Source organism: Ambystoma mexicanum, chromosome 2q (genome assembly GCF_040938575.1).
Source record: "Ambystoma mexicanum isolate Mex_15411 chromosome 2q, UKY_AmexF1_1, whole genome shotgun sequence".
In the NCBI taxonomy this organism is placed as follows: Eukaryota; Metazoa; Chordata; class Amphibia; order Caudata; family Ambystomatidae; genus Ambystoma; species Ambystoma mexicanum.
This window is the reverse complement of record NC_090924.1, coordinates 480,633,983-480,648,208: the sequence shown is the minus strand read 5'-3', so window position 1 is coordinate 480,648,208 and position 14,226 is coordinate 480,633,983. Positions and strand designations below refer to the sequence as shown.

Here is a 14,226-nt window from a genome sequence, read left to right as displayed (position 1 = left end):
GTTGTCCAAGAGTCGACTGTTTAGACCAAGGAAAGAGACCTTGTGCTTCATATGAACTGTCATTCAAGTGTTGTCTGCGCTCACAAGCCTAATCCTTGTATAAACATTGGGACAACAAACCTCGAGCGTATGCTTTAGCTGAACTACATTGTAAAGTAACTTGGAATAAGGCTTACCGAGGGATCCGAGAACATACATCACCATTGTGTCTTCATGGAAATACAAACCTATGTACTTCTTCGCAGGATATTGTAAAATCTGTATGTGAACTAGGCATGAACTCTAGACCACAAATTATTAACATGAAGAGAGGCTGGACAATATTACATGAATTGTATAAATACGTGAGTGTTTAGATGTTCAGCACTCTCTCACCTCTCCTTGTCGTCTGGTACACACTGGGAGGTGTTGGGAGCCAAATAGCTATCTGTTTTGCTTTGTAAACTGTACAGTTATAAAAAGATCTGTGAATCTTTTTAGCCTGTGATTGGTGTATTTCCTTTGTGGTACTCAGCCTCAATATTTCTTTGTTCTTTCAGATGGCGCCCGAGTAGGGACCCTCAAGATAGATGCCACCTCGTTGAAGAGTAGACGCGGCTATTGGGCCGGGAGGTGAGAAAAAGAGGACCCCTTTTGGATGAGACGCGACACTGCAACAGTACTGCACGATCCGATCCCTGGACGGTGAGCACGCGGTCCGAGATGGCATCTTGACGAGGGTCCATATATCGAGGCAGGCAGTTTCGCTGAAATCACCAACCACGAGGGTCCTTTGTAATCCGATCAGACCTCCCTTTGTCCTTTGAATCAGGTGAGTCATGCCTCGATTCCTAAGTATCCTGATATTTGGTTGTAGAATTGTACTCGCAAGCACAATCAATGGCAGGTAACACCAGTAATCGGACATGCCTGGGAAATTGTCTGCCTGTTTCATGGCGTTATTTCGCAGAGACAGACAATCTTTGGAATGTGGCCGACTGGCACCACAGATGGGGTTGCCGGCATGTACTATGTACTATAAGTACGGCATTGGTAGTATAGTGTTCAACGATATTTGGCACAGACAAACTAGACATTCTTCCGAACTTCAGTGGCCAGTCAATGGTAGTTTTGAGATTGCCCGAATAGACTATTTAGAATCCATATTGTTAAAGAAAAAAGCTAGACCTGCAGCATTTGATGTAGTACAAAATTGGAAAAAGGAAGCTATGCAGCAATTTAAGAGTAAAGAGAAGCATGCACGTTGTCATATGTCAAATTCCGAAAAGTCAGAGTCTGTTAGAAACATGGATAGAGCTTTCCAACTTGGTATACAGAAAATATATCTGTCTAAAGATTTTCATGCCTCAGATGAGCTAATTGATAAACTCTTAAATGAACGTAGGTCTGGTGCCACTGCACCACCTCCTTATGTTCCTCTTCCTGCTGTCTTACCTCTTCCTGCTGTCGTTCCTCCTCCCGTAGCAATTCCTGTTCTTCCTGTTGCTCCTCCGCCACCAGTTATTGCTCCGCTTCCTGTTGTTGTTCCTCCGCCTGTACCTCCACCTTTACCGACTGTTACTGTTCCAGTAAATCCATCCTTGTTGTCAGTGGTAGTGTCTCCACTACCTGTTGTACAGGATTTGTCTACTCTCTCTTTCCCAAGCGGTTCTGCTCTGCTTGTAGCTGATAAAGGGGCGAGTGCTGAATCAAAAGTTGTAACGCGGAACACAGTTTCCAAAGAGAAGAGATTTGAATGCATGGGCTAAGCAATGTATAGAGAAAGGTGAAAAATCTACTGTTTTAGCTACACTCCTTAATCTAGAAATTGTTCCCGATCAGAATGTCTTTACTGAGGGGCTGGAGATACATTTAGCTGCAATGTGGAATTGTTTGACGGACACAGATGTCCCACAAGGGTTAAGGGATTTGAATGTTTGGCTTATTTAAGGGATACTGCGGAGAAAGTGCATGATGACTAATGTTTTTGTAATGAAGGATATTACCGTCAATGATTTGATGGCAATCGATATATCTGATGAATGTGATTCAGGATGTACGGACACTGAAACGTGGAGTTACGAGTAAAGCGAATATTTTTGGTAAGGCTCTTGGCTTAGGCCAAAAGGAGGGTTTGTTAGACTGTAATTATATAGTGCCTCGTTAGTATTTATATTGGCCTAAGCCTATTCACGCTACACGGAAAACCGCATTGCAAAGTTCCGATTTTTTGAGTTAAACTTCGCCGCCATTTTAAGATTCAACCGCCATTTTGATTTCCCCTTGTGTGTTCTACCTTCTAAAATGGTGGACTATGTTTTCGACTTCTTGCAGCCAAGCCTTCCGACCTTTGAGTTCTGTTAATGTTTAGGTTGTCCGAGAGCCTACTGTTTAGACCAAGCAAAGAGACCTTGTGCTTCATATGAACTGTCATTCAAGTGTTGTCTGCGCTCACAAGCCTCATCCTTGTATAAACATTGGGACAATGAAGAACAAACCTCGAGCGTATGTTTTAGCTGAACTACATTGTGAAGTAACTTGGAAAAAGGCTTACAGTGGGATCCGAGAACATACATCACCATTGTGTCTTCATGGAAATACAAACCTATGTAATCCTTTGCATGATATTGCATGATATTGTAAAATCTGTATGTGAACTAGGCATGAACTCTAGACCACACATTATTAACATGAAGAGATGCTGGACAATATTACATGAATTGTATAAATACGCGAGTGTTTAGATGTTCAGTACTCTCTCACCTCTCCTTGTCAGCTGGTACACACTACGAGGTGTTGGGAGCCAGATAGCTATCTGTTTTGCTTTGAAAACTTTACAGTAATAAAAGATCTGTGAATCTTTTTAGCCAGTGATTGGTGTATTTCCTTTGTGGTACTCAGCCTCAATATTTCTTTGTTCTTTCAGGAGAAATTTTTTTTTTAAGCAATTATTATTATTACCACAAAGTCAACCAGTGTGTGGGTTACAGCATGGATTAGGATTGATAGCTCTGTATAGCCAATACATGTGGAAAGTGTTGTCAGTATACAGGAAATTTTTATTGCCATCTTATGAAGGATCATTAATTAACATTTTATCCATTTATGTAAATACTACTGACCACAAATTGATGCTAATCTGGAAACAGAAGATAGCAATCCTAATGAATCAGGCAGACATAACAGTTGAACTGTTGAAACAAAATCCAAGTAGAGCAAAACAAAAATTGTGGAGATATGATTGGGTCTGTACTAGAAACCAATGCATGGAATACAAATATTTCCAACATTTAAAATTTCTTTGCAAAAGTCTCCACTCCATCGAAACATAATTAGCGAAATTTCCATCGGCTAAATATAGAAACCTGTTTCTTCCATTCCACCTCAATTTGTGGAAAACAAATGTCTTTGCGACTCGCAGAATAATTCATATAAAAGAGAATGTATGTAGATTCTGTGTAGATAAAAAACAACAAGAAACTCTCAAACATTTAACTGCTTGCTCAGCCCTATTACCTAATCGTAAGATGTTCTTCCAACGACTATTTGAAGACTATGTAAATGTCATACAGGAATCCTTGTGGATCAAGTTATTTAACTTTGTACGTACTGTGGTGTCCTCACACTCTCATGTCACGTGGGAGCGACCACAGGGAGGCGGGAAGGGGAGGAGCCAAGGGAACAGGGGAATGTTCAGTTCCAGTATTGATGGCTATCAATAAAGACGTGTTGCACCCCAGCTCCTGTGTCCGCCCCTTATTCAGAGTGAGAGTGTGGATTGTAAGTTGAACGTGAGGCGGTCCACAAGGGACTGTACACTGGTGACGAGGCGTGTACGAGAATCCACATGCTGCCCACTGTGCCCGCTGGAGAGGCCGTGATCGCAACGGTGTTGCAGGCCCCAGCGAAGTGTCACGCGGGAGATCACAGTGCAGGCAGAGAGTCCTGCAAGAGGTTCAGCGCAGCGAGCGGTGGAGGCGGAGCCATCCTGCTCAGCAGTACTGGCGAACCAACTACGGGTAAGGGAGCGAACGCGCTCCCCGTTTTCCCCACGCCGGGTGGTAGGAGAAGTCGTCTCCCGCCCACAGGGAACCACAGCGACCGAAAAGGTTAGGCCAGAAGAAAAAACAGGAAAGCTCCCGCCCACCGGCAACACAGGCCCAAACACGCAGGGCCCAATGAGAAGGTGGAAAAGCTTCTGCCCACCAGCATCATAGGCCCGTACACATCAGCCCCCCCTGGGCCCAAGGAAATTTTAAAAAAAAAGAATAAATAAATAAAACAACGTCCACATGCATGGCAATTACTAGAAGAGGCAGAACTGAGACAGAGGACATCAAGACATCCACATGTCCCAAGAGAGCATATCAGGGGAAGACTCACTGACTGTTCCAGTAACCCCTGCAAGAATACTCCCACAGAAAATGTCGGACAGCCTGGTTTATAGTGACATTTTCGAACGTCACATTTTCAAAATGCCATTTTGTCGACACAAAAATGGCGAAAAAAATACATTTCGAATGGTTTTATTTTTTTAATGGGGGTCCCCCCCAACCTCCTGTTTTTTTTATTGACACTTTTTTTTTTTTTACTAACGAAACCAAAATAAGACATATAAAATAAAAAATAATACTAATATAATTTTCTTTTCCGGCATTTTTGTTTTGACAAAATGGCATTTCGAAAATGCGTTTTTGAAAATTTAACTGGATACCAGAGAGTCTATTGTCTCAATTACCCTCAAACTTCAACCTTAGCGACACCAGCACCCTAGGCTCACGGTGGAAGAGGGGGCTAAGGGACTTCGAGGTATGCCTCAAGGCCGTCGGACCCATTGAGGAGGAACAGAAGCATAGCCTACTCAAACATGCAGTGGGCTCAAATGTGAGAGACATATTAGACAAGGTCCCAGAAAGCGACAGACACTTACGCTAACCTGAAAACCACACTCACTGACTATTTCACGCCACATACAAATGTGGACTACGAAAGGCATATCTTCCACACCACCAAACAAACCAAAGATGAGACCATGGACGCATTCGTAATGAGGCTCAGATTAAAAATGAAACACTGTAACTTCAACAACTACTATGATCTGTGACCGAAGGGCTTCTTCATTTGAGCCCTTCGGTCACAGATCATAGTAGGGTGTGAAAGTGCAGATTTCAGGAGACGGCTACTGCAGAAGTCACAAAACCTGGAGGAAATGCTACGGCTGGCGCGTTCAGACGCTGCGCTGGCGGCACAAGTGGAAGGTCTCAATGACATCAAGATCACACACGGAAAACATGAAATACTCAACAAACTTGAGGGCGCCTCAAGAAATAATGCCGACCCATTCTGCTACAGGTGCGGCCACGAATACCCGCATGAAGGACAATGCCCTGCCACGGGCCAAAGATGCTCCGCCTGTGGAGGGGAAAACCACTACAAGGCAGTTTGCTTCATCTTTCGAAGAAAAATGAAGGGAGCTGGAAGAAGCGGCCGGCCAACACCAGAACAGGAGCAGAGGCAATCAAGCCCATTCCAAGCAGCACACCAACCCCTTGAACCTGTACGTTGTAGACACCGAGATGAGCAACCAGACAGGAGATCAGGCAGAAGTGAGTGGAGAGACAACAAGGCTCCCGCCTCCAGACAAAGGAGGAGACCCCGAAGGTACGTCAGGTACCTGGTGGAGCAATCACAGTTTGACAGTGCATCAAGCGCCTCGTCGGAGGACAATGCCCGAAGAGCCATGGAAAAAGGGATACCTGTACGCATTAGGAAACCCCATCGCGAAGGAACAAAGCCCCATGCTGATGATCCAAGTCAATCAAACAGCGGCAGAATTTCTAATCGACACTGGGGCCACCGGTAATGTGATTAGCGAGGAGGTATACAAACGCATACCCAATGCACCCCACCTGGAGCCAGCCCGAGCGCTCATATTCCCGTACGGCGCCACAACACCCCTGGCCTGCAAAGGGTTCTTCATAGCGTCATGTCGATACAAAGACCATGCAAAAGACATACCCATGCACGTCCTGGAAGCCGCCACAGACAGCGGCTGCATCCTCAGCTACAAGGCGGCCATTGAAATGGGACTAGTACACATCCTCTGCCGACTCATGATGCACACACATCTGGACCCCACCGCGAACATCGAATAAGTCTTCCCTGCACTGTTCAAAGGTCTGGGAAAACTGAAAAACCGGCAAATAGAGTTGCACATTGACACCAGCATCCCACCAGTGGCAAAGCACTACAGAGGAATACCCATCAATATACAAAAGCAGGTAGAAAACAAACTAATGAAACTATTTGAAGCAGACATTATAGAACAAGCAGAAGGTCCCACGCCATAGGTTCCCCCATAGTGCCTTTGCCCAAGAGAGATTCATCTGACATCTGTATATGTATGGACATGAGAAGACCTAATGAAGCCATCATGAGAGAACGGCACCAGGCCCCACACATCACCGACATGGTCCACCTGTTGAACGGGGCCACTGTATTCTCAAAACTGGACCTTAACAAAGGTTATCACCAATAGGAACTCAGCAAAAAGTCCAGATACATAACTACATTTGTCACACACCTCGGCCTATACAGATATAAGCGACTGAGCTTCGGAGTCTCGTCAGCTGCATAAATATTTCAATCGGAAATCCACAACATAATAAAACATGTACCAAATTGTCTAAATTACAGTGATGACATCCTCGTATTTGGACAGACACAAGAACAGCACGACGACACGCTCATGAGAATGTGCATGGCCCTAGAGGAAGTTCAACTCACACTGAACAAAGAAAAATGTGAATTCCGCAAGAGAAGCCTCTGTTTCTTTGGTCACATTTTCTCCGAGAAGGGAATGACGCCAGACCCGGAAAAAGTCAGCGCACTCACAAACGCAGAGGCACCAAACTCAACCTCAGATCGTTCTTAGGCCTAGCGAGTTACTGCACATGATACATCAGAGACTTCACTTCTGTCAGCGAACCACTTAGGGCACCCACCAAATTCAATGCCGAATTCATCTGGTCCACCAAGTGCCAAGAAGCATTCCAACTCATCAACGGACCGCATTGCAGATGCCAAAAACATGGCCTACTTTGACCCTAGGAAACCCACAGAACTAGTTGTGGATGTGAGTCCAGTAGGCCTATGGGACATTCTAACTCAACTAGACGAAAGAGAAGGACGCGACAAACACATAGTGTCGTACGCAAGCCGGAGCCTGTCAAAGACTGAGCCGGCCTACTCTGAAGCTGAAAAGGAAGGCCTTGCCGTAGTTTGGGCCTGCAAACACTTTCACCTCTTTCTCTACGGCAAACCATTCACGGTCATCACGGACCACCAGGCACTGACTTTCATCTATGGCAACCCCCAAGCCAAAATGTCACCTAGAATAGCGAGGTGGGCACTACGCCTCCAAGACTATAGTTCAACATAGTTCACAGACCGGGGAAAGAGCAAAACCCAGCGGATTATCTCTCAAGACACCCACGGATTGAACACAGATCTGACTGGTCAATAGCAGACCAGTACATCCGGTACATTGTTCAAGGTAACACCCCCCAGGATCCCAATACAGACCAAATTGCTCGAGAATCCAACGCCGACCAGGGTCTGAAAATCATCTTGAGATGCCTGGAGACAGGTCGATGGAAGCAGGCAAAACACCTCAAGGAAACTGTATGTGAAGACGTAAAGCAAGATATCACATATTTTCTAAACGTCAAAGATGAACTTGCAAAATCAGACAAAGGGCTGCTACTCAAGGGCACAAAACTTGTGATACCACGCACTCTCTGGAAAAAGGTCCTCGAGCTGGCTCACGAAGGACATCAGGGCATAGTGTCCACAAAAAGAATGTTGCGACAAAAGCTGTGGTTTCCCTACCTCGACTCACTGGTAGAGGAACTGCTCAAGAACTGTCCCACCTGCGCAGTCATTAACCCACATACCTGGCCAGAGCCACTATGCATGACCGCTCTTCCAGAAGGAGCCTGGGAAGAGATAGTGGTGGACTACTTTGGACCACTAGAAGGAGGGGAAGACATACTGGTGGCAGTCGACGAGTACTCGCGTTTCCCAGACCTGCAAATAGTGCCGTCCACATCAGCATATCACGCCATTCCAGCCCTAGACAGACTGTTCGTCACATATGGCGTCCCAAAAATTGTGAAGACAGACAATGGGCCACCCTTCACGGGGCAGGACGTCAAAACCTTTGCAGAATACATGGGCTTTCAACATCGCAAAGTAACACCCCTGTGGCCCCAAGCCAATGGGACCGTAGAAAGATTTCTGAGCAACATCAAGCGCACAACCCAAATAGCATGACTCATCAGAGAACCTGTAGAGAAGCTGTTGTATCAACTGATGCGAGACTACAGGAACACCCTGCACAGCACCACAGGGAAAGCACCCTCCGAAGTGATGTTCGGCAGAACTGTCAGGACAAGACTTCCACACGTCGCAGCCGATGAAGACAGATACAAGGATGACCCAGAAATGCGAAGGAGAGACACCCTCATGAAATATGACATGAAAAGGGCCGCTGACACAAGAAGGAGAGCCCAGGAACATGATCTGGCACCAGGCGACGTGGTTGTCGTCAAAGAACACCAAGGAAGCAAGAACATGGCAGCATTCAATGAGGAACCCCTCACAGTTGTCAAGACACAGGGTTCACTGGTCAACGCTGAAAACCACAAATCCACAACAAGGAGAATGCCTGGGATCATCATTGCAGCAGAGAATCCATCACCAGAAAACAGACAAGCTTGAGACGCACCCTACAAAGGAGACAGAGAAGACAATGATAGTGAAATGCTACCATGGGCCTCTCGAGAACCAGCTGACAGAACAGACCTGCGACCTCAGAGAGTTCGGATGAAACCCCACCGACTCATAGAAGAAATGCCGTAAAACAGGACTTCATATTTAGTACCGGGGGCGTGTGGTGTCGTCACAATCATGTCACGTGGGGGGGGAACCACTGGGAGGCAGGAAGGGGAGGAGCTAAGGGAACGGGGGAATATTCAGTTCCAGTATTGATGGCTATCAATAAAGACGTGTTGCACCCTAGCTCCTGTGTCCGCCTCTTATTCAGAGTGAGAGTGCGGATTGTAACCTGAGCGTGAGGCGGTCCACGAGGGACTGTACACGTAGTCCTATTAGAATTGCATTTATAAATTATTTGATCTCTCTGAATATAGAATAAGCCATTTTTGGCGAGCCAAACAAAATGTGTGTGGGGAAATCTATCTTTTTCAATTTTAAGAATGTTATGTAATCACATGATATTACAGGGATTTGTTGTATTTATTTGCTTTTTATGATTGCTTAACTGGATATTCTTAACTCGATGTTATGATGACTAATGGAATGCCAATTCCACCTTACGTTTTATTTCATTGTTATTCCACATTACATGACAATGTTTACATGTTTTTAAAGTTTTTTCTTTAAAAAATGTATTGAAAGGTTGATTTCACTCAACTATATCAATAAAAAAAATTTGATGTAAGTGTCTCTCAAGTTATTGGTGGCGTCACGGTTAAAAATAAAGCAAATTTCTCAAAACAACACAAGTAAACAAGCACTGGGGAACCAGGTATACAACGGTTTACAATTTGCTTAATTGTAAGCACAGTTGTGTTTGCTCTGTTACTACAAATATCAATTAACAATGTTTCAATAAGTCCAAAGATAATGAGATTCTAGAACAGTATTGCCCAAGATCACAAGGCATTTCATTTAATTGCAATTACACTTCTTCTCAACCCCGATTTAAAGGTAACTTATACTCCATTGTGTGATGAAACAAGATTAGCTCGCAGGTCAAACCACTAAGGAATTGTCCATCTATTGGGTACAACTAGTTATGTCCCAAAATTATTCCAAAAGGGTAAATGAAAATGTACTGTGCTGGTTTCTGATTCTAATGAAAGTGTCCTCAATGTGGTGAATTTACGGCTCAGTGTGTCCTCTAAGAGTGGTGGGTGGGGCTATACGAATTAACAACATATCCACATTTTGGGAGGACAAGTCACGGGAGCAACACACAAGTAACATTTGAGCCTAATAGTACTGTGACGAGGAAGAGTAAGACTACTAGTAATGTGGATTACGGTAAGGAATGTGATTAATAAACCTAATAGATTTCGACATAAATCTCAGAGCTGTAAGCTTACCCCTCTAACCAATTTTATAATACTAGACGGAATAACCATGGTGAGGTTCACAGACCATAAGGAACTTCCGTTGCCATGGAGACCATGTCACCCTTCACCCTGAATGTAACCCGATGATAAATCCTAGACTTACAAACGACAGAATTTCCGCGCTCGTCTCATCGTTCAATCAGTGTTGTTTTCATCCGTCCGCCCCAGGAAATGCCTTAGAGCACGGGTTTTCAGTTTCAGCAAAATCCTCCGAAAGTGAAAGCTAGAACAACCATGACATAAAAAGCAAAGTCTATCCTCCTATATTAGAAGATATCGTGTCGCTATCTTAAATGTACAAACCTATATGCTCTCCACAGCGGACATCTGCAACAAATTCTCCGTAATAAAATCATTTGGCATAGTCATGTACAGTCATGTTTTCTGGTACATTTGCCTTTACCCCGCTGATAAACACAGCCACTTCAAGATGGTAACCGTCGTTAGCATTCATCAGAAGAACCAATGCCGTTTCTACTTAGATAGGTTGTGAAACAGTCCCGTCGTCGTCGTCTTCCGCCCATAGGTTTCAATGGCGCTGGGAGTCTCCCGCAAAAGTACAACCTTTTTTCACCTGTCTTTTCATTTGAAAAGGTAGATCATTATGAGATGTAGCCTAGGCCATAGGCATACATGAGCCGGTAATCTTCATTACTCCTAGTGCTACCTTTCCTCGTCACAGTAGTTACTCATACATGTAAACATTCCGACGCACATGGGAGGGTGATTTCGTCAGAGAAATCAGGAGACAACACTGTCTGTTGCCATAGGAATGCATGGGGAAAGAATTATTTTAGGCATGATAACGTGAAAAATAGGAATATTTGTCTCTGTAAAATCAGGAGTCCCCTGAGGCCCTGAGCACTCTGGGCCCCAAACCTGGAGACCAACGGCTCAAATCCAGAACTGAGAACCCACGGCTCTCTGAAAGCCTGGACCATCACCCACTGGGCCTTATGAGAGGCCACCGTGTGACCCAAGTCCCAGCCATCCTGCAGAAACTACAACATCAAAGGCATAGCTCTCAACCATTTGTGTTGCAAAGGTGGGTGAAATCCCCCGATTTTGTTTTTGGCGGGTGGGACGCCCATTGGAATGAATGAGTGTGTAGGAGGCTTGGCGGGTGACACCCGCCAAAAGCGTGTGAGTTGAGAGCTATGTCAAAGGTATGGAACAGCCCAGAGCACGCACCGACTTCATATCGCACCACTGTGCAAAGTTTTTCCAATGCGTCTTGTACACCTTCAGCATCGAGGGACACCTGGACTTCTGAATAGCCAACGCCAATTGTGGAGTTAAGCCGTGTCTGCGTAATCCCTGCCTCTCAACCTCCAAACCCCCCCCAAAGTTGGAATCCGAGAGACAGGAGGGCCCACCCCATACAAAGTGGGCATAGGACGGAGGGCAGTAACCATCTCGGAGCCACAGCCAGGTTGAGAAGAAGAGGGTACCAAGAGTGCCTTGGCCACACTGGCGCCACCAGAATCACCTCTGACCCGGAGTCTCAAATCTTCAGCAGCGACTTCGGGAGCAGCATGATTGGAGGGAAGGCATAAAGAAGCCCACAGTACCATTCCAGTGTCAAGGCATCCACACAAGCCCCCATAGACAGGAACCTGGAGCAAAACCTGAGCAGTTGAGCATTCTTCAGTGATGCAAACAGGTCCAGCACCAGTGATCCAAACTTCTGACAGATCATGCAACACATTGACCTGCACAAGATCCAATCGGACGATGGGAAAATCCTGCTCAGTACATCGGCCTGGTTGATGTCCACACTCTGAGATAAATTGCTTGCAAAGAATGCAGTTTGCACTCCACTAAAACATCTAAACTGGAACCACAGAGATTCCAGGTGATGCAACTTCGTACCACCCTGTCGATTCACATACGCCAATGCTGACGTATTGTCCGTCCCGACTAGAACTGCTGACCCCTGCATGGCACAGGAAAACATTTGTAGGGAAAAGAATATCACCGCCCTCTCCCTCCAATTGGACGATTGAGATGCCTGCATTGGCACCTAGTGCCCCTGAGCACTCTGGCCCCAAACACTGGCCCCAAACACTGCCCCTCACCCGAGGCCACTGACATCAGAAGTAACAATGCTCTGTAAGGGGTGAACCAATGGAAACCCCTGTAACAGATTTTCCAGATCCACTGTAGCTGAACCCTCAGATCTGGAAGAATGGCAATCTGTGACTCGTACATCTGAGAATCCATCCTCCAAGAGGGGTGTAAGTGGGACACCAGCTGTTGCATGTGCAGACGAGCCCACAGGATTACAAAGACACACGCTGCCATGTGACCCTGTATCTGGAGAACTTCCCTGGCCGTAACCCAGTCCTTGCTCAGCAGAAGCATCAACAGACGCTGCAGGCAGACTGCCCAGTTCAGTGGCAGCCAAACTTGCCCCTCCGTGGTCCAGAAATGGGCCCCTATATATATTGTAGATCCTGAGAAGACTCCAAACAAAGATTTGTCCCAGTTTATCAGGAACCCCAGAGATTTCAACACTCCACAGAAAATGATTAACTGCTCCATCAACAGCTCCCTGGAGGAAGCTTGAGTAACCTGTCATCCAGGTACAGAAACACCTGTATCACCTTGGCATGACATGGGTAATATAGCTCAGTGGCAACGCGCTCGTCTTGGAAGCAAAACAACGCAGAGCAACCCATGTTCGAATCCGGGGCTGCGCTTAGAAATCTCTTCGATATTAAGCGCATTATAAATAACCAATTATAATGCTAATAATGAAGGAGTGCCACCACCGGACCCAACACTTTCGTAAACACCCAGGAGCTGTCTTTGGACAGAAGGGAAGGGCCCAGATCTGAAAATGCCTGCCCAAAAAAAGAAATTGCAGATACCTCCGATGTGATTCTGAATGGGTACATAAATGTATGTGTCCTGGAGCTCCAGGGAGGCCAAAAAGTCTAAATCATCGATCAACAGAATGATCCGCTGCAGACTCTCCATCTTGAAATGCAGAGTCTGCACGACTCTGCATTTCAGCCTCTTCAGGTCCATGATCAGCAGGAACTTGCCATTGGGTTTGGGCATTACAAATATAACAGATTAGAACCCCTGACCCTCCCCATCCTGGGAACCTCCTGGATTACTCCTTTCTTCAAAAGTTCTAGGACACTCTGGGTCATGGCCAAACTGTACTCTGCCCTCTTGGGTAGCAGAGTCGTGAATACTCCCAAGCAAGGGGTGGGGAAACAAATGCGATCTGATACCCCCACCGAACAATCCTGTTCACCCACATGTCGGAAGATACAGCATTCAAGGTTGACCAGAACCAACAGAGCCAGGCCCCAACACATTTGGCATCAGGATTTATGGGAAGGTGCCGGAACAAAGGGTTTGCCAAACTTATGCGGCGCTCTTGACCGACTTCCACCAGGAGGCTTATGGAAATTTCCCATGGCCACCACATGATTCCAAAACGTCTTACGGCCATCCGAAGCCCAGCCAAGGGCTTAGCCTCAAAGCGCCAACAATGTTTGTCAGTGTGTTAATCCGCCTTGAAGACACGATTCACCCTGTCATGCAGAGAATCACCAAACATCTTGCCATCTATTGGGATTTTCAAGGCCACTGCCTTTTGATGCCCAGCAGAATGCCAGTGCCAGAGGTGAAAGTGACGTTGGACTGATACATTAGCACCCATGGTAACCACTGCAGCACAAACCCCATCATAGGCCAATTCTGATAGAAGCTCCACCTGCGACTGCATAGCTTGCAACAGGGTAGCACAGTCTGCTCCTTCCTTCATGAGCCGGGCAAACAGCCGAAAAACACTGAAAGCAGTTTTAGCCGTGTAGGAGGCATACGTTGCATCCCAAAAGGCCATGTGTGCCCCTGTGTAAGACCTTTTCGGGGCCGAATCCACTTTTTTAATCGACTGGATCCAGAATGGCCGTCTCCTCAGCCAACATTGACGAGTGATCCACCAGACTCGACAATATAGAATCTACCTGAAGCACTTGAGGAAGTGAACCCTCGTCCCCATATAGGT

General features: G+C 45.9%; 1 protein-coding gene across 2 annotated transcripts in view; it reads right to left on the bottom strand.

Annotated features, from left to right (window-relative positions):
• LOC138569537 (uncharacterized) overlaps window positions 1-10,678 on the bottom strand; it is a 1,144,950-nt gene extending 1,134,272 nt beyond the window's left edge. Inside the window, exon 1 of one of the 2 annotated variants that reach the window (XM_069647595.1) lies at window positions 10,503-10,678. In XM_069647595.1, the coding sequence (XP_069503696.1) occupies window positions 10,503-10,555 (53 nt within the window). In that variant the 5' untranslated portion in view covers window positions 10,556-10,678. Of the gene's footprint in view, window positions 1-10,302; window positions 10,364-10,502 lie in introns of those variants that run through there. The other variant, XM_069647596.1, reaches the window with a different exon arrangement.
• Window positions 10,679-14,226: the final 3,548 nt, after the last annotated feature.